Source organism: Microtus ochrogaster, unplaced genomic scaffold, assembly GCF_000317375.1.
Source record: "Microtus ochrogaster isolate Prairie Vole_2 unplaced genomic scaffold, MicOch1.0 UNK27, whole genome shotgun sequence".
Lineage (NCBI taxonomy): Eukaryota > Metazoa > Chordata > Mammalia > Rodentia > Cricetidae > Microtus > Microtus ochrogaster.
In genome coordinates, this window is record NW_004949125.1 from 3,585,125 (window position 1) to 3,611,755 (window position 26,631).

Below are 26,631 nucleotides of genomic sequence, written 5' to 3' on the forward strand. Positions count from 1 at the left end.
CTCTGCCTCCCGAGTGCTGGGATTAAAGGCGTGCGCCACCACCGCCCGGCTCTGAATATATGGTTTAACAATTAAGAGCTCTTGCAGAAGACTGCGGTTCAATGAACAGCCCCCCCATCGCAGATACCAATCCTCTGTAACTCCAGTCCCAGGGAATTCGATGTCCTCTTCTGGCCTCCACAGGCACACACGAAGACAAAGTGACAAAGTTAGTTTAGTAGACCAAAATCGATTTAAAAAAAAAAAATACTGCTTCTTCTTCCTCACCGCTTTCCCAGTCTCTTCTGCCCCCCCCCCCCCCCGGTTTCTTTCCTCTGTCCGTTTACCCTGCTTTTTCCTCAACAACTCTTTTTACCCTCTCTTGGTCTCCTTTCTAGTTAGGCTTTACCCACACTTACTCCCATTATGTCCATTACAGACTAGGAGGATCTGCACCTGAGTGAGAAATATGCAGTCTTTGTTTTTCCGAGTTTGGATCATCACATCGCTTACTATACTTTCTAGATCGAAGCTGCAGGCGCGATTTTTGGGAGCTTACGGAAGTCTACAGGAATAACTTGGAATGGTCAGAGGAGGACAAAGAACTGTCCACCTGAGTCAGGGAGTAAAGGCTTCCTGCACCGGAGCGGCGCCTCGCAAGCCCACCCCTGCTTGTCACGCCCACTCGGGGCGCGCCCGCACTGGATCAGCCAATCGTGTTCTTGCCGGGAAAGGGGGACGGGGCAAGGATAACCCTCCCCTAACAGAGGTTCCCCCGGTCTCGAGACAGGACTTCCGTCTGTTCTAGGGTTACTTCCGGCTCGGGGGAAGTAATCGCGGCGGACAGCGTCAGCGGAGAAGCAGAGGAAGGCTGCTGCTGTCCGCTCGCGGCGGCGATGGCGGGGGGTGGCGAGAGCGACGCAGACGACGACGCGGCGGGGGCGGTGGGCGCGCCCCCTGCCATCGACTTCCCCGCGGAGGTCTCGGACCCCAAGTATGATGGTGAGACAGGGATGGCTCGCGCAGTCCCAGGACTCGCTGTCCGCCTGGGTTCCCCCGCGCTAGTGGTCCCCGAGAGCCACCTGAGGCCCCAGGCTCCTCGGTGTTCGAACTCGGGCCCAGACCTGGAGGGCACCGGGAGGCTGCGGACGGGCTGTCAAGGGTTAGGTCAATATTTATTCCAAGAGCGTCTACGATCTAACCGCTTGTGAGCATTTATAGTCCTTGGCCTCCGTTCTGCGCCACTGTCCAGAGGCCGCATTTCACTTCCACGCCTTGACTTGTTTTTTTCGCCGCTGATTGTAATCTTTGTTCACTGCTAGTGGGAGACCTGCTTCGCGGATAACTAATGATTTCTCCTAGCGAGGCAGTGTGGGAACGCTTACATTTTCTTGAGGCTTTTAACACACGTAAATCAAATTATGTAAGCTAAGGTAAGCGGTGTTAAAAGCATCCACGTAGGTCAAAGTTCTATCAAGTATTCTACGAAGAGTGCAGAGGGTTGCTACCAGTTGCTTTGTCAGTGTTAAAAATAAAGTTGTGCTCTCGATAGTGGATACAGTGAGTAGTGTGCACACTTGCAGTTCAAACACTTAGAAGGTGAGGAAGGTAAGGCTGGAGGATCAGGAGTTGAAGGCCAGCCTGAGCTTCATGTTGGGTTCCAGGCCACATTGCAGTACCTAAGACTGCGTCTCTAACAAAAAAGAATGATTGCAGCGGAGCAGGGACTGTTGCTCAGTGACAGAGGGGTGTTTTAGGACGAGTGAGATTCTGGGTTCATCTTCCAGCATTCGAGGAGGTTTTAACTGTATACTATCTCATAGAATAATTGCAAAGATTTACATATTCGATTGAAGCTTGAAATAAGTATGTTGTAGTGGAGTTAAAGGTGTAAACCCAAATGCAGGTTTCCCCATTTTCATTCTTAAATACTTCCTGTAATTGACCACAATGAGAAACGAAAACAGACCGTGCTGGTGACTCGGATAGGCTTTATAGAGGACAGTTTGTAAGGTAACTTTTAAAATGGATATGCAGATTTTCCCACACACCAAGTGGTATTTATTGTAACTCAGCAAAGAAAGCATATTTCATGGGACAGGTCTCAGCCGTAAACATGCAAGTCTGTCTTTTCTGTGACATGGTGATAAGGGTTTCTGCAAACCAGAGATTATTCTGGAAGGGAGTGATCTTGAACATGCTTTAAAACTTTTTTTCCTTCTTCTGCTTACATATTGTCATTTCTTCTAAAGAGGCTTAGAGTGCCCAGACACAGTTAATTTTTTTTAAATATATAAAGGTCTGTGGAACGTGCAGTATCACCTTGAATAGGTGTAAGGCCAGTAGTTAAATGGCATTTCACAGGTAGTCTGGACAATTTGAAGAGGTCACACTGCCGGTTAATGGGAGAGTCAGAAAATTCAAAACCTCAATGTATCTTTGGCAGCTCATTGTAGGAATTCTAGAACCAACAACAGTCTTGGACCTAGTTTGGTGCTGTGTATGGGACAGAATGTGTTAATGAGACTGTTTTCCAAGTCGTTTTCTTTCAGGCGTCACCAATTTTTCAAAAGTATTCTCTTGGATTAATCTTTCAAGCTGGTTTCACACACACACACACACACACACACACACACACACACACTTTTTTTTTTTTAAACTGGGGATTGAATGTAGGGTCTTGAACAAGCCAGTCAAGTGCTCTGCCACGGACGTACCCTCCCAGCCAGCCCTTTGTCATTAAGTTGCCTATTGAATTCACTGCTGCCGGTCTGGTTTTGGACTTGCCTTAGCCTCCCAAGAAGCTGGCCTTAAAGGACTGTACCACCAGGCTTGGCCCTTCTCTTACCGATGGGCTGTGTGGAGCATGTTTTCCTGAGATTGAATCTGATTATCTCTTTCTTGTATGTTTACCGACATCCTGTTGGCAAATGTCTGGAGCTCTTTAATTCAGCTGCACCTGCATCTGCCTTCCTGCTACTTTTGAGAACTTGGAGTCATTTTCTGTTTTAGTTGTTTGCTCTTCTCCTTGGGACTGAGACCAGGAAGTTGGAACTTTTTGGCCTTTTTTTCCCCCACTAAGTCTATCTGTTGTTTATTGGCCTTTTAAAAGTTATTTTTAACTGCGTATATGCATGTGAATCTGTGCAGGTATGTGCATGTGCGTGCAGGTGCCTGCAGAGGCCAGAGGCATGGACTCCTCCTGGAGCCGGACTGACAAGCAGTTCTGAGTCTCCTGATGTGGGTGCTGGGAACCAAATCCTGTTTTCTTTTTAACTGCCAAGTCATCATACTAGCCTATATAGACCTTTTAAAAGTTGTTATTTTCTTAAATTATTTTATAGTATTTTACTAGCATTAGGATTTCATGTATTCTAAGCTAGCCTCTAACTTGCTAGGCAGCCAAAGATAACCTTAAACTTTATGCACCTCTTGCCTCGACCTCCCCATTGCTGGAATCACAGGTACATAAGTGTGATTGTGTCTAGTTTTATGTGCTGCTGGGGTCTGAACCCAGGGCTTTGTGTATGCTAGGCGAGCACTCTATCAACTAAGCCAGAACCTCAGCCATTTCTTAAGTTCTTTGTGTATGGTGTATGTATTTTGTTTGGTTTTGTTTTTTAGTTTTTCAAGACAGCGTTTCTCTGTGTGGATCTGGCAGTCCTGGAACTCACTCTACAGATGAGGCTGGCCTCGAACTCACAGAGATTTGCCTGCCTCTGCCTCTCAAGTGCTAGATTAAAGACATACACCACCACTGGCCAGGCCTCTTACATTCTTAAAAATTGACTTGGTTATTTTTTATTTTCATATTCAGAAGTAGAATTTTATCTAGGCTGATTGTGTAGCTCAAGCAGTAAGAACACTTCATATCATGTTTGCAGCCCTAGAGCTAATCTAATTCCCATCCCCCCAAAAAAGACCTGAAAAGTTAGACTTTCTCATTGCAGAAAAGAGGAAATCATCACTATAAAGGAACCTGAAGATCAGTGGTGGCGGTAACTAATTCAGCACTGGAGACAGAGACAGGAGGACTGCTCTAAGTTTGAGGCCACCCTGGTCCTCCAGCTTTCAGCATCAACTCAAATTCATCTCCAGAAAAATCTTACGTCTTTTTGTTGTTGTTTAAGTATCTATATGTATGTGGTATGTGCGTTTGTGCGCATTCTTGTTCAATTGTGTGTGGGCTCAAGTGTCTTCCTCGTCACTTTTCAGGCTTCACTGAAGTGTGTGCTCCTTCACTGAACCTGGAACTTGCAGACTTGGCTAGTCTAGCTAGCTGGGTTTCCTCAGGGGGCCCCTGTGTCCTATTTGAGGCACTGGGATTGCAGGGGGTGTTGCTGAACCTGCTTGACTTAATGTGGGTGCTGGGGACCCAAACTCCGGACCTGACGCTTACACAGTAGGCACATTATCCACTGAGCTATCTCCCCAGCCCCAGGAAACCTTTCCTAACCTGACTCACCGCAATTACGCTTTGACTCTGTTATCTCCCTTGGTTACTTCATTCTGTTGTCTTAATTAAAGCATGCTATTTGTCATTATAAGACACGCTTACCAGTAATGTTTCCCTCTTCTTTTATTTTTAGAGTCTGATGTCCCAGCAGAACTCCAAGTGTTAAAAGAACCCCTCCAGCAGCCCACGTTCCCTTTCATAGTGGCAAACCAGCTACTGCTCGTCTCCTTGCTGGAACACTTGAGCCACGTTCATGAGCCAAACCCGCTTCATTCACAACAGGTGTTTAAATGTGAGTAAGACTACATGGGTGTTGTTAAGTAAAGCTTGTAAAAAATACTGCCTTTAGCTGTGTTTCTGAGAAGCAGCTGGTGTATAGATAGTGGGTGCAAAATAAGTGTGAATGATTCCCCATTCCTTAAATTCATTTCAACTTTCCTTTGCGTAATTCCTTGTAAATATAAAATTGCATGTGATCCAATACATTAAAAAATGGTTTTGTAGCAATAATATGATATTCATCTCATTCTTTAGCCTCAGGTGCTAATAATGTATCAGAGGCTGACCTTGAACTCCTCCTCCCTCCACCTCCCAAGTACTGGAGTACGGACAGTGTGCTAGCACACCTAATTTATATGATTCAACCCAGGACTTCTTGTATACAGGCAGAGAATCTACCACCAACCCCAGACACTGCCTCAGTCCCTGACTGGAAGACTGGAGGAGTTCCATACCACGTTCTTGAAAATTTTGAATTTTGTTTTTCCTGTTTAGGATATTTGTATTTTAGAAACGTGAGCTCCAAAGTTTGCAGAATTATCTGTTATGGTCTGGTTTTGTGTTATTGACCAAGACCAGCTTCTTTATCCTCAGCTGTAGAGTCAAGTTCCTTTCCAAGTCCTAGATGTCCTCACTAAAGATAGATGTCTTACGTGGTCTTCGAAAGTGGCTCGTTTGCCGGGCGGTGGTGGCACACACCTTTAATCCCAGCACTCTGGAGACAGAGACAGGTGGATCTCTGAGTTTGAGGCCAGCCTGGTCTACAAGAGCTAGTTCAGGACAGACTCCAAAGCTACAAAGAAACCCTGTCTCGAAAAACCAGAAAAAAGACAGCAGCCCCATCTTGATAAAAGTGTAAGCCACCACACTTGGTCCTGTCTGTATTTATGTACAAATTAAGGACATCTCTAGAGAAGCAACTTTTTCTGAGGCACCTGGTGCACAGTCTGTATATCTATCTGCAATGTCCCCGTTCCCCTTTGAAACAGGGTCTTGTTTAGCCCAGGCTAGCCTCAGACTTTCTGGGTGCTGATAGGTGACCCTGGACTGCAGATCCTCCTTTCTTACCAGCTTGCTTGCTAGAGTCATAGGTTTGTCCACCTTGCCCTGCCTGCTGTCAATTTTTCTAATAAGAGCTTATCATATTTTTTATAGTACTCTGCCAGACTTTTATCAAGATGGGGCTGCTGTCTTCATTTACCTGCAGTGATGAGTTTAGCTCTCTGAGATTACACCACAACCGAGCCATCACTCATTTAATGAGGTCTGCCAAAGAGAGAGTCCGGCAGGTAAGCCCTCCCACGTGTGCTCTGTGTGACAAGTCAACTTGAGTCTTCCAAGAACCGTATGTGGAGGCTGATGAGATGGCTCAGCTCTTAACACTTGCACAGGACCCAGGTTTGGTTTTTAGCATCTCCATGGTGGTTCACCATTGGTAACTCTGTGGAGTGACCACCATGGGCACCAGGCACCAAATAAGGTAAGTGCATGTAGGCAAAAACACTCATATGCGTAAAATACATTAGAGAAGGAAGGAAGGAAAGAACACTGTGCTTTGTAGGGTGTGTGGCTCAGTGGCAGGGCATTTGCCTATTGTGCCTAGTGCTGTGTTGTATTTCCAGGGCTAAAAACAAAACAAAAAAGCAGTAGAGAAAGAGAACTATATGTGTGTATATATATATATATTTGGGAGGGTTCAAGATAGGGTTTCTCTGTATAGTTTTGGCTGTCCTGGAACTCGCTCTGTAGACCAGCTGGCCTCAAATTCACAAAGATTCACCGCCTCTGCCTCCTGAGTGCTGGGATTAAAGGTGTGTGCCACCACTGCCCAGTTAGACCTGTATTATTTAAAGCATTACTTAATTTTAATTATATGAGTTGGTTCTTAAAAATAGAAACTTGGTCACGTTGACAGTATTAGTTCTTATTACCATTTTATGGGTGCTGGAGGAAAAAATGGAAGAAAATAGCCAAAACCCTATAACCTCATGAAGCTTATGTTCTGATGTAGGGGGCAGTAACAATAAGCAAAATGAAAACAAATGTGGATGGCACATAGGCAGTGAAGGCGATCAGGGAGTGCTGGATCATGTGACTGCCAGGTACAACAGCGATGGCAGTCCTGCCTGGGAAAGTGGTCAAGCCCAGAGCTGAGAGACAGTCAGTCACCTGCAGGCGGGAGGAGGGGAATTTCAGACAGAGGTACATGTTAGCAAGTACCCTTGCTAGGTGTGTGCTGGGGGTAGTGTGCTGCTCAGTTCTGCAAGGCTGCCTTGCATCTAGGTGGAGCAGGTAAAGGGAGGAGTGGAAGAGCATGGGGAGGGACTGTGGGGGTGTGGGATTGTTCCCTCCCCTCTCCTTCATCACTGAATCCGTTACAGGGGGCAACAGGCGGGGCAGTAGCAGCAGTACTATTGCCTGCTACTGTTTCCTTCTTTACTCTTTTTTTTGGACAGAATCTCACCCTGTAGCCCAGACAGTTTTAGAACTCTGTGTAGCCCATGCTGGCCTCAAATTCTCCACACTTTGCTTGAAGCCTCCTAAGTAATGGGATTACAAATATGAGTCATCACGGCCAGCTTGGAGTAGGATCTCAAGACCATTTGAATGGACACAGGAGTAGATACTGGAAACATTGCAGGATTTTAAGCATAAGAACATTTTAACATGTTCACACCTGCTACTGTGATGGAAATAGATGGAGAGGCTCAAGGGCAGGGAGGCAGGTGCAAGGATATGGGCAAAAAGATGGGGTGGCTGCAAATGGGGTGGTAGCTGTGGGGATGAGAGTAGTCGATTTCTATATAGATTTTTGAAGCGAGTCTGTTTTTACTCATGGAGCTCCTTACAAAAACGTTCTCAGCTCTGAATATTTTTAACCATAAACTGTTATTTTTAACCATAAACTGTTAAGTAATACTAAAATGTTTTCAAGCTGGACATGTGGCTCAGTCCTGTAATCCCAGGACTCAGGCAGAGGCAAGAGGATTGCTGCAAGTTTGAGACTAGCTTGGTTTACATGGTGACTTCTAGGCTAGCCACGACTACATCAATACCCTGTATCAGAAACAACAGCAAAAGCAAGGAAAGGTTATTCTTATCCTGATGGCTCTCGTTTGAAATTCAAGCACCCAACAGGTTGTGGCGAGAAGATTCAGTCCAAGCCAAGTTTTGCTATATAGTAAACCAGTTTCACAAAAAAGCATAGTAAATAAGTAAAATGCTAGACCATGGTCTTGTTTTAGGTATGTGAGCATTTGGATTATTGTGATGTTGAATTTGATTCCTTGCTTGTCAGATGTTTCAAATGGTTCTTAGAGATCATTGTTTTGGTTTTAGGATCCTTGTGAAGATAAATCTTACATGAAGAAAATCAGGTATGTATCCAATACTTTTCCACAAACTAAACTAAACTAAAAGAAATCAAAATATTTTATAAATATTTCTTGCTGGGTGGTGCACACACCTTTAATCCCAACACTCAAGAGGCCGAGGCGATCGCCGTGAGTCATTAGTGAGCTTTTTCTTTCTTGCTGAGAGGCAGGGTCTTCAGTAGCGATCGCTTCTGTCCTGTTTCTGATGTGTCTAAAGCCTTGCTGCCGATTGCTGCTGGGATGCTGATTACTAAATGCAGTGAGCCCTCTTGCTATTTTTATTACACCCTTAATTCACCTAGCCATTTTCTTCCCAGGGGAAATTAGAAATGTCCTTTTAGCTGATTCTGTCAACCTTGCAGTTTACTGATCAATGAGTCCCAGCAGGTTGGCAAAACAGTGTGTACGGTTGATGGACACATCTTCACAATGATGCTCTGTTTGTACTTTCCTTTTAGATCCAGGGAGATAGCTTTTGAAGCACAGACCTCACGCTACTTAAACGAATTTGAAGAGCTTGCCATCTTAGGAAAAGGAGGATATGGAAGAGTGTACAAGGTTTGTTTTATTTTTTTTTTTGCTGTTAGCTCATTTTAACCTATTATGCAGTAAGTTGTGTATTTTGAGAAGTTATTTTCATTATTATTATTATTTTTTTTTTTGGTTTTTCGAGACAGGGTTTCTCTGTGGCTTTGGAGAGTTATTTTTATTATTATGATTAGAAGTACACATAGATTCCTAAACCCATGTGTTACCATTTCCATTTATCACTTATCATTTGCAGGCAGTTAATAGGGGACACTGAAAACCAACCCATCTGGAGCCATCCTCACCCCAGAAGATCTGTCCCAGCCCTTGTCTGTTCTCTGGGCACACTCTCCCCTGTCTTAGCTGGGGTTTCTGTGGCTGCAACGAAACACCACGGCCAAAGAACAAGTTGGGGAGGGAAGGGTTTATTTATTTGGCTTAAACTTCAGCATTGCTGTTCATCACTGAAGGAAGTCAGGGCTGATACAGAGGCCGTGGAGGGGAGCTGCTTACTGACTTGCTTCTCATGGCTTGCTTAGCCCACCTTGTAGAACTCAGAACCAGCAGCCCAAGGATGGCACCATCCACAGCAGTCTGGGCCCTCCCCCATTGATCACTAAAGAGAAAATACCTTACTACTGGATCTCATTGGGCATTTCCTCAGCTGATGCTCCTTCCTCTCCAATGACTCTAGCTTGTGTCAAGTTAACACACGAAACCACCCAATACATATAACAACATCAAAGAACAAACTTAATAAAAATATAGTTTAAGAATATTTTCAATTTAGTGTTTTCAACCCATAGGTTAAAGATTATTCAGCAGAATGATAAGGAATTGGCCTTACTCAAATTAGAAGTTGAAACTTGAAAACAATGTGCTGAGCCGGGTGGTGGTAGCACACACCGTTCATCTCAGCTCTTGAGAGGAAGAGGCAGGCAGATCTCTGTGAGTTCTAGGCCAGTCTGGTCCATAGAGCGAGTTCCAGGACAGTCAGGGCTAAAAAAACAAAAACCAAAAAGAAGCTGTGCTATCGCAGATACACCGCAGTTGGTAGCGCTCTTGCCTGGCATGCTCAAATCCCTGGGCCTGACCACCAGCACCACACAAATCCACAGTGTTGTATGCCAGGACACACAACAGGAGGATCAGAAGTTCAGAGTCATCCTTGGCTACATATGAGCTTGAGGCCAGCCTGGGCCACCTGAGACCCGGGCTCAGAAAGAATGAAAAAGTTTGCGTTACTGAAAACAAGCTGCTCTTCCATCTGGGACTGTGCGTACAGCTGTGCTAGCGTTCCACATCTTAGGCCGCAGCCTGGGCTTGGACAGTTTAGTTTGCCAAGGTCCTGCTCCAGAAGACTAGGGCTGATTCCCCCTTGTGGGAAGAATGGCTTAAGCCTTATTTGATCTTTGGCGGTTTGGGTTATCAAAGTTCACATGATGTAAATTCCTTTATTCGCTTGGATTTGTGATGGAATTTAATACTTTTTCTTTCTTCTGGCTCTTTAGGTCCGGAACAAACTAGATGGTCAGCATTATGCAATTAAGAAAATCCTAATTAACAGTGCAACGAAAACAGACTGTATGAAGGTGCGATTTTGGACAAGTGTGTGCAGGTTCACACGCAGTTTGTGTGTGAGGGTGCCAGTGCCATGTGTGCTTGTGAGTGATGGTCCTTAGGCAATTTCTAGTCAAGGTCTCCCACTATACTGTAGCTGCTCACTAAGTGAGCAGGATTGGTGGGCCAGTGAACCCAGGGATCTTCATCTCAACCTCCTCAGGGTTGGGATTACAGGCATGGGACGTACCCAGTCCTTTTATTATTATTATTATTACTACTACTATTATTTATGTAAATTCTGACCATCAAACTCAAGTCTTCCTCCTCAGCATATTGAGCACTTTACTGGCCAAGCTATCTCCCTAACCCTGAAAGTGGAGTTTCAGAAAATGATTTGAGCTGGCCCAGGCATGGTGGTGCTAAACAGAGGTAGGAGGATCAGTTCAAGGTCTGCCTGTGTTATGAAACAAGTTGCAGGCTAGATTGGATGTCTCAGATCCAATCATAAAACCCATCAAAAAATAATATGATTTGAGCTGGACTTGCTACATGAACCAGAAGTCTAAACTCTACTGGGAAGGTGAGATGGGATGATCACTTGAAACTAGCCAGGGCTATATAATAAAACCTCATTGTTTTAAAAAAAAAAAATATGGGGGAGGATGCCTAGCAAGTCGGGTATGTAATTCCACTTCTCAGGGTGAAGCTGGAGAATGGAAAATTCCAGGTCTACCAGGGCTTCAGAGTGAATTCACGTCTAGGTACCTTAGTAAGACCTTTTCTCAAAAAGTAGTGGGGAGGCTGGGGATAGAGCATGGAGCAGGAATGCTTGCCTCCGTGTAAAAGGCTCTCGTTCTGCTATAGTAAGAGAGAGGGCAGCCCAGGAGGGAGTTAGGAGGGACACAATAGTTGTGTGATTTGTTTTGAAAGAGTTAGATCTGCATTTATACATATTTATTTGCTAAATAGTAGGTTTTATCAGTAAACATGAAAACTAAATTTTTATTTGATGTAATTTTAAAAGTTTTATATTTTTCTATTTTATTTCATGTGTTTGTTTTATTTTTGAGATTATGTCTCACTACGTAGACCAGGCTCACCTCAAACTCAGCCTGCCTCTATCTCCCAAATGCTAAGAATAATTCATGTGACAGACTGTGTACATGACTGTACATGAATGTGTGCCCACAGTGCTTGTGTGGGGTCAGAGAACAACCATGTGGATCCCAGGCACCGGATTCAGGTTATCAGGCTTGGCAGCACAGTGCCTTTGTCTTCTGAGCTGTTTCACTGGTGAAAAATTAATTTTCTAAGTACTTGGTTACCATAGTGTGCAGCTTTTTCCTTGAAAGAATAGGTCTCGTACAGGACCATCTCTTAGAGACATGCTGTGTGGTCCTGGATAAATTTCCTTCTCTTCCACCTCATGGTGTCTCTGTTTAAATAACAGTGACAACCCCATCATGGCACAGCTGTCACCCCAGTGCTCAGAATACTGAGCAGGAGGAGCCGCCAGGCTGTGCGGCATTGTGAGTCACTATCAAAACAAACATAGAAGCAAACAAAACCACTTCCCAGAGGCTGGGGTGAAGTTCAGTAGAGAGAGGTTATGTAGCATGCTCAAGGCTCTTAGATTCTCAGCATCATTTTAGAAAAGGAAAAAAGATGAAGATAAGACAATCGGAAGAAGACGGTGGTCTTGCTTGGTTGTAGTGGGGAGGGATGCAGGAATCAAATGAAGTATCAGGACATGACATAGATGTGGAGTTGCTGGAACAGTTGCTGTTTGGCTGGGCATGATGGTGCCTGCCTTTAAGAGGCAGGATTCAGCCCATGAGAGGCAGAGGCAAGACGATCTCTGTGAGTTTGAAGCCAGCCTGAGTTACACAGAGAGGTCCAGGACAGCCAGTACTGTATAGAGAGATCCTGTCTCAAAAATAACAACAAAAAATTACTGTTTGTCTTACACAGGATTTTTCCTATTATTTCTTTTTTTTAATATTTATTGATTGATTGATTGATTGATTGATTGATTTATTATGTATACAATATTCTGTCTGTATGCCTGCAGGCCAGAAGAGGGCGCCAGACCTCCCCACAGATGGTTGTGAGCCACCTTGTGGTTGCTGGGAATTGAACTCAGGACCTTTGGAAGAGCAGGCAATGCTCTTAACCACTGAGCCATCTCTCCAGCCCTTTTCCTATTATTCCTATGTAGATCATTTTCTTTTCTAGAAGAGTTACTATTTTTCTTCCAGGGCGAGTTGTATTGGGTAACCAATAGCCAATAAAAAGCAATTCAATTTTGTTTAGGTGCTCCGAGAAGTAAAGGTTCTGGCAGGTCTCCAGCACCCCAACATTGTTGGCTATCACACTGCATGGATAGAGCACGTTCATGTGGTTCGGCCACAAGGTAAGTTGCTTTTGATTTCATTTATGTGTTTTTTTTTTTTTTCTTGGAGAGGGATTGTTTTTTTGAGACAGGATTTCTCTGTGTAGCCCTAGCTGTTTTAGAACTCCCTATGTAGAACAGACTGGTCTTGAACTCACAGAGGTCTACCTGCCTCTGCTTCCTGAGTGCTGGGACTAAAAAGATTGTGCCACTATACCCAGCTTTTTTAAAAAGACTTGTTTTTGTTGTTGTTGTTGTTTTGTTTTGTTTTTGATGGGATTTCTCTATGTAAATGTCCTGGAACTCACTTTGTAGACCAGGCTGTCCTCAAACTTACAGAAATCCACCTGCCTCTGCCTCCCAAGTGCTGAGATTAAAGGCATATGCCACCACTGCCTGGCTAACAAAGACTTTCTAAGTTTTACTTTACTTTTTTGAGACAGAATCAGTGTAGCCCTGGCTAACCTTGAACTCATGGAGACCTACCTGCCTCTACTTCCCAAGTGTGGGAGTTAAAGACAGTGCCACCACATCTACTGCCTAGCTTATTTACTTTTAATTGTGTGTATAAGCCGGGCGGTAGTGGCGCACGCCTTTAATCCCAGCACTTGGGAGGCAGAGGCAGGCGGATCTCTGTGAGTTCGAGACCAGCCTGGTCTACAAGAGCTAGTTCCAGGACAGGCTCCAAAACCACAAAGAAACCCTGTCTCGAAAAACCAAAAAAAAAAAAAAAAGTTTTGATGAAGCCGGGCGGTAGTGGCGCACGCCTTTAATCCCAGCACTTGGGAGGCAGAGGCAGGCGGATCTCTGTGAGTTCGAGACCAGCCTGGTCTACAAGAGCTAGTTCCAGGACAGGCTCCAAAACCACAAAGAAACCCTGTCTCGAAAAACCAAAAAAAAAAAAAAAAATTTATAATTGTGTGTATAAGTATGTTTCTTTGTGGGGGAATGTACACACATGCTTTTTGGTGTCCTTAGAGTCCAGAGGAGGGTATTGGATCCCTGGATCTGGAATTACTAAGTTGTCAGCTACCTGACGTGGGTGCCGGGAACAGAAGTTCGGTTGTCCTCTGCAAAAGCAATATATGCTCTTAACTGCTGAGCTGTCTCTGCAGCCCCTGGGTTGGTTTTTTGAGACAGGGTTTTACTATGTAGTCCTAAGTAGCCTGGTATTCTCTCCATGCTGGCCTCAAACTTCCTGTAGTTCTTCTGCCTATGCTCCTAGAGTGCCAGGGTTGCCAGCATGCCAGCATGCTTGCCTAAGGGAAGTAATGTTTGTTGATACAGATCGATCATCCCTAGGCTAAAACTTGAAAATCCAAAAAGTTCCCAAATCTGAAACTTTTAGAACCTCATAAAAGTTTTGATGAAATCCCAGCACTCAGGAGGCAGAGGCAGGCGGATCTCTGTGAGTTCGAGACCAGCCTGGTCTACAAGAGCTAGTTCCAGGACAATCTCCAAAACCACAGAGAAACCCTGTCTCCAAAAACCAAAAAAAAAGTTTTGATGAAAGTTTCTGTCCCACCAGATCTCACAGCCATTCAGTCCTAAATAAACACACAGAGGCTTATATTAATTATAAACTGGCCTATTGCTTAGGCTTATTACTTATTGGCTGTTACTACTTAAATTAACCCACAACTTTGATCTATATTTAGCCATGTGGCTTGGTAACTTTTCTTAGTGAGGCATTCTCATCTTGCTTCCTCTGCATCTGGCTTGTAACTGCATCTCTGCCTTTTCTCTTCTCAGAGAAGACCTAGTCTGGTCACCTGCCTGTACTTCCTGCCTGGCTACTGGCCAGTCAGCATTTTATTAAACTGATATGAGTGACAAATCTTTACAGTGTACAAGAACATTATCCCACAGCATAAAAGCACACTTTTTTTTTTTTTAAGTTTTAGGATGGGAAAGCCCTCTGGTATTCTGTACATACATTCTACAAAATCTGAAGAGCTTTGGTCTCCACCTACTACTATGTGTACTCAATCTGTGCATGAATATCTAGTGAGCTTCTGTTCTTGAGCAAAATCTGCCCTGTCCTTGCATACACAGGTGGAGAATGGTTTTGTTTTTATTTACTTTAAATTTTTTTTGAGATAAGGTCTATACTGTTATCAAGCCCAAATTAGTCTCAAAATTAATTAGCTCCAGTTGGCCTTTAAATCAAGATCTTATCTCAGCCTCCTGAGGACTGAGATTACAAGCATATGCTTGTACACACACAGCATAAATTTCTTCTTAGTTTTGGTTTTGCTTTTTTGTCAGTGCTGAGGATTAAAGATGCTAGGCAAGCAGTCTCCTATTGAGCTGTGTCCCCAGCCCCAGGTTTTTTACTTTTAAATCATCAGAAGGAGGGGCTTGGAGATGGTTCAGTTGGTAAAAATGCCTGCCATGTCAGCAGGAGGACCTGAGTTTGGATCCCTAGAAATCATGCAAACACACTGCAGTGTGCATCCCCAGTCCCAGCACTGGGGATCCCTGGAGACCGTAGGCCAGCCAGCCTCTCCAAGTTGATGAGGTCCAGATTCAATGAGAGACTTTGAATCACAAAGGAAGGTAACGAATGAAAGACAATAAATAAGACGTTGATCTCTGTTCTCCATAGGCAAGTATAGCACACATGTACACTAACACCCACATGCACAGGTGCATACACTCACATAAAGCCACGTGTCACCATACAGACACAACACACGAATGCAAGGAGCTGGCAGAATATTTTATGGAAAAAAGTATGAAATTCAAATTATAGTTTAATCAGATTTATTAGAACATGAACTTATTTTAAAGATTTATTTTGTGTGTATGTATGTGTTTGAGTATATGTATGTTTATCATGTGTATGCAGTGCCCATGGAAGCCCAAAGAGGACTTCAGATGTCCTGAAACTGGATGGAGTGACCAATGTTTGTAAGCTGCCTGATGTGGGCGCTGGGAACTGAATTCAAGTCCTCAGTGGGAGCAGCAAGTGCCCTTCATTGCTGAGCCATCGCTCTGGCCCCAGCTTACTCACCTCTTGCCTGGAGTTGCTTTTCACCACAGCAGAACTACGTCTGAGTCCATGAGTCCTTCAACCTACTGTTTACTCTCAGATCTCTGGAACCGTGGTGATCTCAGTTACTGGGACTGTCTCTGCGTTACTGCGGTGTCTCCATTTCTTAGACTCACTATGCTCCTTTTGACTTGCAGCTTCATGGGTGCTGTCTGTTTTAGCTCTGAATTTGACTGTACATTGAACATCATGGCTGCTTACAGATGTGTACAGCTGTTTGTGTTTATTTCTGTTTGGCAGGCAGAGCTCCCATTCAGCTGCCCTCTCTTGAAGTGCTAGCGGAGCACGAAGGGGACAGGTATGTGGATTGATGTTACTTGTGCACATAAACCATTGTTTTCTGTCACCTGCAATGACTTGCTTTTGTCACTGCTACTAGGAACTTGGGAGGAGTGTTGACTTACTTTCTGCTTATTTTCTCTTTGCTTTCTTTTTTTGGGGGGGGGGAGGGTGGGAAGGTTGTTGTTGTTTTGTTTTGTTTTTGTTTTTCGAGACAGGGTTTCTCTAGCTTTGGAGCCTGTCCTGGAACTTGCTCCTGTAGACCAGGCTGGCCTTGAACTCACAGAGACCCACCTCCCTCTGCCTCCCAAGTGCTGGAATTAAAGGCCTGCACTGCCACCACCTGGTTTTCTTTTCTTTTTTTATCCTTTCGTAATTGTGTTTATTTTCCCTACAAAATACTAAATTCCTTTCTCCTGTGACAATTGTATTGACTTGACTTGACTTATTTGGTACAGGGTCTTGCTGTGCAGCTCAGACTGCTCGTTACTTTGTAGCCCAGGCTAGCTTCAAATCCTCCTTCCTCAGCTTCCTGGGTCTTGGGATTATAGGTGTGGACCACCATTTCTGACCCTCCATTAATACTTTAAATCATAGTTAATGCTAGACATATTTGATACTCTTTTTTAAAATTTAAGACAGAGTTTTACGTAGCCCAAGCTTTCCTAGACCTAGCTGAGGATGACCTTGAACTACTGATCTCCTTCCTTCAGTTCCGAGTGCTTTAATGCTGGGAACTGAGATTACAGATTTATGCCAAAAAGACCTGCCTGGTGCTATTTATTTAGACATTTGAACGGTTCATCCTGCTTAAAAGAATGGTTTAGATACTCTCGCCATTTACGTTCACTTTTGTGTTACTGTATTTTTACTTCTAGAGATCAAGGTGTCAAAGATAATGAAAGCAGCTCATCCATTATCTTTGCTGAACTCACTTCAGAAAAAGAAAAACCTCTTGGCAAATCTGACATTAAAAATGAGAATAACAACCTGGTGAGCTACACTGCCGATTTAGTGATCAGGAACAGCAGTGAATTCGGGTCGTCTGTTGAGCTCCAAGATAATGGCTTGACCGATTTGTCTATCGGACCAATTGTCAAGCGTCATCTGCCGCCGGGGCATAACTCGGACTTGGAAGGGAATTCTACATCCACAGATGAGTCTTCTGAAGGCCATTTGAGCCTGCTGGAGCAGACAGAGGTAACATGCTTTCCCCACTCACCACTGTGTCAGGAGTTTGCCTGTGTGTAGCCTCCTTCTTCCACGGCTGACTTCTGGTGGTGCTCCATCTTTCCTTGTGGTTTTCTTCTGTTTATCTCATGGACTTACTGTGCTCCCGTTAGCTGTAAGGTATTTCTTAGGTTTGGGTCCCCCATCTCCTCCTGCACACAGGGTTTCACGTCCGGTCTGACTTGGAATGAGCTGTGTTGTCACAGATGACCTTGGACTTCTGATCCTCCTGCCCCCACCTCTAGAATGCTGGAATTCCAGGTGTTAATGCCAATCTGAGAATCAAGCCCAGGGCTTTGTGCTTGCCGGCAAGAACACTACTAACCCATTCCGGCCCTGCTGTAGCCTTAGTAGTTAGCTTTCCTCATTCACTTAGCTGCTAGTAACCTTTTACTCATCTTCCCGTTGACCAATGCATCCCTACATATTCTCAATGGTGTGCCCTGCCTGAAGTTGGAAGCTTCATTCACCATCTCTTTCTAGTACATGCTAGCATTATACCATAAATATATACATATATTCATGCAGAACAATTTTATATTTTTGGAGTGTGACTTTTGGTGACTCCTGTAAGATTACTAGGTTAGTTGTCAGCAAACTTTTACTGTGGTAAGTTTGCTAATATGTGTGTCAGACTCTCATCAGTATTGTTAGTATTAGAGAACCAGAACATTAGGAGCTGGAGGGATAGCTCTGTTGTAAAATGCTTGCCATGTAAGCCTGACCTGAGTTTGATCCCCAGAACTTATATAAAAGTTTGGGTGTGGTGGTGCATACTTGTAATTCCATACTTTTAATGCCAGCGCTGGGGAGGCGAAGAGAGCTGGATCCCTAGCCAGCTAGTCTGTTCTAACTGGTAAACCCTGCCACCCCAGTCAGAGACCCTGTCTCTAAAAACAAGATGGACAGCTCCCAAGAAACAACACCTGAGGTTGAATTCTGGCCTTCACATAGAAATGCATATTGTATGCACACATGAACATCCACAGACCCCCATGCATGCACACACAAAACTTGAACATTAATGGAGTCTACATGACAGATTACAATCTGTCAGAGTAGGACTGAAAATCTGTGTGTGTGTGTGTGTGTGTGTGTGTGTGTGTGTGTGTGTTTGTGTGTGTGCGCGCGCTACTTTTTTCTTAGTGGAACATTTTCCTTAATGCTGAATCCAGTCATCTACCATCAGCTTAATGTTCTCTCTTTAGCCAGACATTGTGCTCAGCTTAACCTTAGCTTAGGCTTGAAACTTAAATATCTATTTTAATCTATGTTCTTGTTACCTCATCTCTCCATACTGCTCACGCTGCTTCCTCCACTCTGGCTTGTGACTCTGCCTTCTTCCCAGAGTTTTCTCTCTGTCCAGAAGCTATTGGCTGTTCAGCTTTTTATTATATCAATCACAGTACATTTTCACACAGTGTACAAATGTCTAACAACAAGACACAATGTAAAGAGGCCAGCCGTCTTAGTTACTCTTTTATTGCTGTGATAAGACACCCTGACCAAGGCAACTCACAGAAGAAAAAGTTATTTGGGGCAAACAGTTTTATGGGGTTAGAGTCCAGGACCATGTTCATGGCAGGGAGCATGTTGGCAGGCAGGCAGGCAGGCAGGCAGGCAGGGTGTTGGAGCAGTAGCAGGGAGCTCAGCTTTTTTTTTTTTTAATAGTTTTTTTTATACACTATATTCTGATTACCATTTCCCCTCTGCCAACTCCACACCCACCCATATGCATACCCTTTCTCTTTCTCTCAGAATACAAACAGGCATCTAAAAAAAAAAATAATAGGCTGGGTGGTGGTGGCACACACCTTTAATCCCAACACTCTGGAGGCAGAGGCAGGCAGATCTTTGTGAGTTCGAGGCCAGCCTGGTCTACAGGAGCTAGTGCAGGACAGGCACTAAAGCTACAGAGAAACCCTGTCTCGAGAAACCAAATAATAATATTGATGATGATGATGATGTAACAAAATGAAAATAAGCAAACCAGAATAGGTTACTTAGGTTTCCTGCATGCAAAGCAAGCACTTTACCCACTGAGCAGCATCTCCAGCCTCAGGCTACACTGTGACTCCTGTAGGAGACTCTAGGCCGCAGTTAGTCATGGTGTTTGACCTAGAGTGGGCCAGTATTTGTTGACAAACGAAGATGGTGCGACTTGGCAGATGGCGCATGCTGTGTATCCTCCAGGTGCGGTACCACCTGATGTTGCACATCCAGATGCAGCTGTGTGAGCTCTCCCTGTGGGACTGGATAACCGAGAGGAACAAGCGGAGCCGGGAATATGTAGATGAAGCTGCCTGTAAGTACCGTCTGTAAATCTGTTTCTTTCTGTATTTTTCAAAACCAGCTGTGAGTTTGACAATTATCTGTGATAAAGTGTTTGTTTGTATTGATGATGGTTGATGTTAGTTGTCAGCTTGACAGGATTTAGAATCACCTGGATTTGTCCTGCCACACCGACTGTAACCTTGAACTTGATTTTTCTCCCTTGAGTTGCTTCTCTCAAGGTACTTTATGATGGCAGCAGGAAAAGAAACAAAGACCATATTTAAATAGTAATATAGAGTTTAGGCCAATGATTTTGGATAGACTATTTTTGGTATTTTATGTGCCAAAATGCACGCATTTGTGTGGGTGCATGCACATTTGCGTGTTGTGGAGACCAGAGGTTGACTTTAGATGTCTTCCTCAGTCATCCCCTACCTTATTTTTGGGACTGTGTCTTCACTAACCCTACAGCTCACTGATTTGTCTGGATTGGCTGGCCAATGAGCTCCAAAGCTCTGCCTGTTTCAGAAAAGTAACCGACAGATCCTTCCAAAACAGTAGTGTCCTTAGAGATGAGAGAAAACTGAATAGTTGTGTCCAGCCAGGGGAATTATGGGAATGACGGTTGGGATTACAGACATAAACCAGCCATGCCTGCCCTTGCTTTGAGCTCTTACTGTAGCCGTTGTGGTTGGGGGCTCAGGACTCGGGTTGAAATCAAAGGCTGTCCTGAGTTCCAGGCTACAGTATGAGACTCAACAATGACAGAAAAAGGGTTGGTGAGGAGGCTCAGTGGTAAGTGGGCTTCTCCTCTAAGCCTGACAGTCTGAGGTGGATCCCTTGGAGAAAACTGACTCCACAAGTTGTCTCTGACTTCACACCTGCTTTTGGCACATGGATGCATGTGGCACATGTATATAATTCATACACATAATTTAATATATGTGTGTGTGTGTGTTTATATGTGTGTGTGCACATAAGTAAGGATTTAAAAATTAAAAGCACAACCCCTCCTCCTATTACCATGTTACTGAACTTGTTAGGGAAAGTTTAGACTGTATTCTTCATTATCCAGTCATTTTTAGCAGATCTGACAAGTGATGGATAGAAACTTCTGCCTTGAACAGAATTTATCTTCCCTCACTTCCTTTTTGAGACAGGGTCTCACTGTGTAGCTCAGGTTGGTCCTCTTGTTACAACCTCCAGGTGTTACAGGATTATAAACCTGAGCTGCCATGCCTCGGTAATTTGTGTTTTCTTACTCCATTGTTTGTAATAATGTCTTAATCCAGTATGGACGAGGACAGTAAATTAGCCTTTGACACCAGCATGTTAAGAGCCAAAGAAGACTGAAGCTGTAATTTGGTCACTCAATGCCTGGTAATTGTTTAGAAAGTCACTGACAGTTCCTGGCTGAGCTTAGTACCTTTTTGGAAACATGGTGTCAGCATTGACTTTCAGTCTGTGATGTTTCTTCTTTGCTAGCAAAGAATCCTTCTTCCTTAATTCTATGTTTTAGACCATTTTGGAGTGTTTGAATGTTGAAGTGTCTAAAATTAATTTGTTGAGGACATTTAACATTTAAATGTTAATGTCATTTAATGAGTTCAGAGAAATAGGGATGAGACCATTTGTTCTTAAATTCCAGGTCCGTATGTTATGGCCAGTGTTGCAACAAAAATCTTTCAAGAATTGGTGGAAGGTGTCTTTTACATACATAACATGGGCATTGTCCACAGAGATCTGAAGGTAAGCCAGACGATCACACCTGTGAGCACAGCAATGGTGTCTCACAGGGGTGACTCGATGTGAGTTCATGGAGTACAATGAGGTCATGTACCCTCATCCTTCTGTTTAGGAGGTTTGTCATTCATTGCTTTGCTGTCTTGTAAATTGTTATTCCAGAGGCTCAGAACTCTTGACTGGAAGATGACTCAGTCAATAAAGTGTTTATTGGGTTAGCATGAGGACCTGCCTTTGTATCTCCAGGATCTGCATAGAAAGCTGCGTGCAGCAGCCTGTGCCCGTAACCTCAGTGCTGGGGAAGCAGAGACAGACACGAGGACTCCTGGGTTTCTCTGGCCAGCTAGTCCGGGGGATTAGTTAAGAAAGATGCCCAATGTTAACTTTTGCCTCTGAATGCATAAGCATACTCGTGTGTACACACACCCTTCCAAAACAGTCCCCCCATGCTTAAAAAGAAATCCTAAATTGAATTTGATTTGGTGTCATTTGAACCTTGACTTTGAAGTGTGAACACAGTAAGGCGTAGGGATACTGATTACTAATAAAATTGGTGATGGTAAATGCACTCAGTGTCGGTAGAAGTGCAGCCTTAGAAATTAAAGTCTGTTTCAGGAAATGGTTTGTTTTGGGTTTTGTTGTTGTTGTTGTTTGGTTTTTTGACACAAGGTTTCTCTGTGGCCTGGAACTAGCTCTTGTAGACCAGGCTGGCCTCTAACTCACAGAGATCCACCTGCCTGTCTTCCGAGTGCTGGGATTAAAGGTGTGTGCCACTACTGCCCAGCTCTTTTTTTTTTCCATATCAAAAAAAAAAAAAAGGCTGCTGCTGCTGGTTCTGGTAGTGCACACACCTTGAAGCCTAGTGCTCAGGAGGCAGAGGCAGGTAGATCTCTGAGTTTCAGGCTGGTCTGGTCTACAGAGCAAGTTCCTGGACAGTTGGAGCTACACAAAGAAAAACCCTTTCTCAAATAAAAACAAAAATAACAACAGCAGCAATTCTTTTAGCATACACCTTTTATTCCAGCGCAGGAGGCTTAGGCAAGTCTAGGGCTTTTCAGGGCTCTTTATTGAGTCATGTCTCAAGGATCCAAACTAAAATCAAAACCCCAGGTCCTTCAAACCAAACCACACTGAAAATACAACTCTAGCAGACAGGAGGATCAGTTAGCTTGAGGTTAGCCTGGACTACTACCTTGTTGGAGCAGGCAGGCCCACTTGTTTGTCCTGGCTGCCCGGCTAGCTTAGCCCCAAAATAACCACACAGAAACTATATTAATTAAATCACTGCTTGGCCCGTTAGCTCTAGTTTCTTATTGACTAATTCTTACATCTTAATTTAATCTATTTCTATTAATCTGTGTATCGCCACATGACAGTAGCTTACTGGGAAATATTCAGCATGTCTGTCTCTGGCGGCTCCATGGCGGCTCTCTGACTCTGCCTTCTTCCTCCCAGCATTCCGTTTAATTTTCCCCACCTACCTAAGTTCTCCCCTGTCAAGGGCCCAAAGCAGTTTCTTTATTAACCAGTGAAAGCAACACAGTGACAAAAGGACCTCCTACACCACTACCTTATCTCATAAAACCAAAAATAAATCACCCCACAAAAAAAAAGAGAAAGCCCCATAGGAACTATTTTAGTTTTATTTCATAAAAGACTATCAAGAAAAGACAAAATATACTTTCTTTTTTGGCTGATAAATCTTAAAGCAATTAGCCCACTTTTCAAGCCAAAATTAAATCATGGGAAAGGCATCTAAATGAAACTTTAGAAGACAATGAGAGTTAACGTCACTCTAATGGTCACTTTAATTTTTTGGAAAGGGATTAAGGACCAGTAGTTTGTACATTGCAGTGTAAAGTTAAGTTGAAGTGTTTTCTGGTCCACATCCAGCCAGAAAACACAGTTTGAGTTGCTGAGGCTCTCTGGCACTGAGGGTGTGGAGTTCTCATTTCAACAGGTAGTCAAAGTCATAAAAGACATATACGGATTTCCATAGCTTCTCAGGGAGATGCTGCTTCAGGTAGAACTTGTACTTCTCACCATAAATATTTCTGATATTTCTCTTGCAGATGGCCTCTAGGGATGAAGGTGTTTTCATTAGTTTTATTAGAGTTTTCCTAAAGTGGTGGAGTTCTGGTTGCATGATTCCTGCAGGTAGAAGCCCTTGTTTATTTCTCAGTCTTAAAGGGTAAGAGTAATAAAGTAGCCTAGCCAGAAGCAATGCATCTCTGATATTGGAACTGCGCTGAAGGTACATATATATTGCAGACTCTCCATTTCTTGTTAAGATGTTCACGTCAGCTTCAAATTCCAGCAAGAGATTGATAATTACCTCTCTGCCTCCAAAACATGCCTTGTGCAGAGCTGTTTGGCCTTTGTGGTCTTGGGCATTGACCTGGGCTCCATGATTTAGCAGCAGACGGATGCAGCCCACCCCCGCTGCCAGCAGCTGGCCAGCTTTGCTTGACGCGGTGCACACGGCTAGCTTCAGAGCTGTGTTTCCAGTATTTGAGGTGGCGCAGTTCACATTGGCCCCGCAGGCAATGAGTGTCTCTATCATGTTTTTGTCCAGTATTTCTGCAGCCATGTGGAGGGGCGTCATTCTGGCTCTGTTCATAGCATTGACCCGGGCACCATTTTGGACCAAAAGGGCAAGAACTGGATAGGTCCCATGCTTTATGGCCAGGTGGAGGGGTGAATGTTTGTCGTCCTTGTCTGCCTGGGCATTCACTTGAACTCCGTGTTCACACAAAATGCGTAGACATGTGACAGCGTTGTTCTGAATGTCTGCCAGGAGCTTTTGGATCAGAGTGTTTGTTTTAGACCACGTGGTCAAAGTGGCTGGCCAGTTTAGCAGCAGCTGGTGAAGAGTGTTGAAGCCTTGAGCATCTCTGGAAGGGATTTATCACAGGTTAAGCCAGTTACATTCCACAAAGGGACTCTTCCCCATGAAGAATTAATGCTCAGGAAGGCAACACTGACCGCAAGTAACCCCTTCTAATTCATCCCCCCCCCCCGTGAGGATGCTGTAGATATAAGTTGATGTGTGTGTGTGTACATGCTCAGATACATATGAACTCATGTACATGTGGAGGTCAGAGGTCAATAATAAGTGTATTTCTTGATTGTTCTCCACTTTAATTTTTTTTTTTTTTTTTTTTGGTTTTTCGAGACAGGGTTTCTCTGTAGCTTTGGTGCCTGTCCTGGAACTAGCTCTTGTAGACCAGGCAGGCCTCGAACTCACAGAGATCCGCCTGCCTCTGCCTCCTGAGTGCTGGGATTAAAGGCGTGCACCACCACCACCTGGCTCCACTTTATTTTTTGAGACAGGGTCTCTTGACTGAATCTGGAACTCACTGACTCTGCTAGCCTGGCTAGCAAGTGAGCTCTAGCGATCCATGTGTTCCCTCCCCCACACTCCTGCCAGGCACACGTGGACTCAGCTTTTATATCAGTGCTGGGGAGTGAACTCAGATACTTTACTGACTCGGCTGTCTCCCTAAGCCCGTTAGTTACTTTAAAGAAGTGGTGGCAGTCTGTATTGCTGGATGCCTGAAGGCTCTTTTTAGCCCCTGCTGAGTGGGTCTTAGGTTCTTAGAGAAGCCTATTTAAGCTTGGTTGCTCCATCTGGAACTGTGGTTCCTTTAAGGCTGTCCCTTGGTTGTTTCTCCTATATTCCCAGAATCATGCATGGCTCTGGGCTGGTTCCCTGGGTATTTAGTAAAAATGTGTGGACTTAGGTATGAGCTATGACTGTCCCAAGAGTGAACATTAACAGGCCAGAACTTCCATTCCCTCAGTTTCCTGCTTTTTGTCTGTCCTCTCCCTGACACATTCACTCACAAGTGGAGAGCCAGTGGCACGACTTGAATCTGGACACCTGCATTTTTCTGAAGCCAGTGAAGCCACACATCCTGCTTCAACCCAGGTGGAATGAGTGGGCCCTCATCTCGGGACTGCCTGCAAAATGTCTGTGTTGTGGCAGTGAAAAGGGAAGGTTTATCCTGAGAACTAGACTGCTTCCCTGACATTAGGAGCTGCTGTTCAGTTCACCCAGACTTATCTGTGAGAAGGCTGCGGTTTGGAGAAACAGCAGGGCATCTCAGCCTCCTGAGGGCATGCGTAGTCTGGCATGGAAAGCTGGCAGGCTAACTGAATGGTGCATGTGGGCAAGGTTCTGGATGGGTGCAGAACCTCATGAGGAGGTTCTAGGGCAGGAACGTGCCTTTGAGGAGCCCCTGAAGAGACAGGATAAGATGGTGGCTCAGGCCGAGACGGGCCAGCCATGGAGAAGCTTTGCCAAATTGGAGCTGGTGGTGCCAGAAGAGGGTGCAAACACAAGATCTACTGGGCAGATTTTCTGAGCAGGATGAGGATTGTACCGAGTTGTATTATTTTTATATCGTATATATAATTGTTTGATTTATCCAAATGTATCCATTGGGCCATAGTGTTCAAGAATCAGAGATAAGAGGTGAGCAAGGTGGTCTCTCTTGGCTGAAGCGAAGGTCACTGGAGGGTCATGTGCAGGCAGCCCATCACCTGTTGTTTGTTTTCCCTTTCTTTTCCTCTTGTCCAGTGTCCTGAGTGCTGTAGTCCAGACTACAGCTGAGCCCCCACTTCCTATGTGTTCATTTACCTGACTGGTTAGTATGCCTGTGCTTCGTCCCAGCTGTTCAGTCTCTCACCCTGCCAGTAAAGTACGATCCATGCTAACATAGTCTGTACCCAGCGTGGGACACATATCTGAATCACACAGTGCACACCCTCACTTAGGCACATTAAGTTAACTTACCTTACTTCTGGGTTAGCCCCATGTTGTAACAAGCAAAGCAAACTTTGTGGCTTGTGGTATTCGGCGGCCAGATGGATAGGGAAGATATCATGAGCGTGCTGTTGGGAAACCACAACAAACATGGCTTACATACACAGTGCCACTCAGCACGGCTAAGTACTAAGCATTTGATTGGCATTTCTTCAGTTTGTGCATGGTGATTTTTGCTTTTCTTTTCTTTTTTGGGAGGGTGGGGGTAGTCTCTCTATGCAGACCAACTAGCCTGGATCTCACAGAGAAAGCCACCTGTCTCTGCCTCTCAAGTGCTGAGAGTAAAGCCACCATTCTTGGCTAAAGATTTTCTTTTTCTGTTGCCCTTTTTTTGTTGTTGTTTCTTTTTAAAAATATAGTTTTTAATTTATTTATTTGTATTGTATGTACATTGGTGTTTTTCCTACATGTGTGTTTGTGTGAGTGTCAGATTTCCTGGAACTGGAGTTACAGACTGTTGTGCCGCCATATGGGTGCTGGGAATTGAACCCAGGTCCTCTGAAAAAGAGCATCCAGTTCTCTGAACCACTGAGCCATTTCTCCATCCCCCTGTTGTTTGTTTTAAATGACCCATAGCTGGTGAATTTTAAATTACAGAATTTGTGTTTTAGAGCTAGGCATGTTGGTACACACCTGTAAATAACCCCGTAG

At 44.3% G+C, this 26,631-nt stretch overlaps 2 protein-coding genes across 2 annotated transcripts in view; one reads left to right on the top strand and one right to left on the bottom strand.

Moving 5' to 3' along the window:
• Positions 1 to 782: 782 nt before the first annotated feature.
• The window catches only part of Eif2ak1 (eukaryotic translation initiation factor 2 alpha kinase 1), a 35,536-nt gene continuing 9,687 nt past the window's right edge, over positions 783 to 26,631 (top strand). The window contains exons 1-11 of the mRNA XM_005368030.2: positions 783 to 981; positions 4,569 to 4,727; positions 5,870 to 6,003; positions 8,054 to 8,091; positions 8,547 to 8,646; positions 10,128 to 10,208; positions 12,493 to 12,592; positions 15,867 to 15,924; positions 16,784 to 17,105; positions 19,329 to 19,440; positions 21,058 to 21,158. Of these exons, the coding sequence (XP_005368087.1) occupies positions 876 to 981; positions 4,569 to 4,727; positions 5,870 to 6,003; positions 8,054 to 8,091; positions 8,547 to 8,646; positions 10,128 to 10,208; positions 12,493 to 12,592; positions 15,867 to 15,924; positions 16,784 to 17,105; positions 19,329 to 19,440; positions 21,058 to 21,158 (1,311 nt within the window). The 5' untranslated portion in view covers positions 783 to 875. The remainder of the gene's footprint in view (positions 982 to 4,568; positions 4,728 to 5,869; positions 6,004 to 8,053; positions 8,092 to 8,546; positions 8,647 to 10,127; positions 10,209 to 12,492; positions 12,593 to 15,866; positions 15,925 to 16,783; positions 17,106 to 19,328; positions 19,441 to 21,057; positions 21,159 to 26,631) is intronic.
• Ankrd61 (ankyrin repeat domain 61) overlaps positions 22,786 to 26,631 on the bottom strand; it is a 5,513-nt gene continuing 1,667 nt past the window's right edge. The window contains exons 2-3 of the mRNA XM_005368029.3: positions 25,951 to 26,048; positions 22,786 to 24,046 (exon numbers count right to left, since the gene is read on the bottom strand). Of these exons, the coding sequence (XP_005368086.1) occupies positions 23,101 to 24,046; positions 25,951 to 26,048 (1,044 nt within the window). The 3' untranslated portion in view covers positions 22,786 to 23,100. The remainder of the gene's footprint in view (positions 24,047 to 25,950; positions 26,049 to 26,631) is intronic.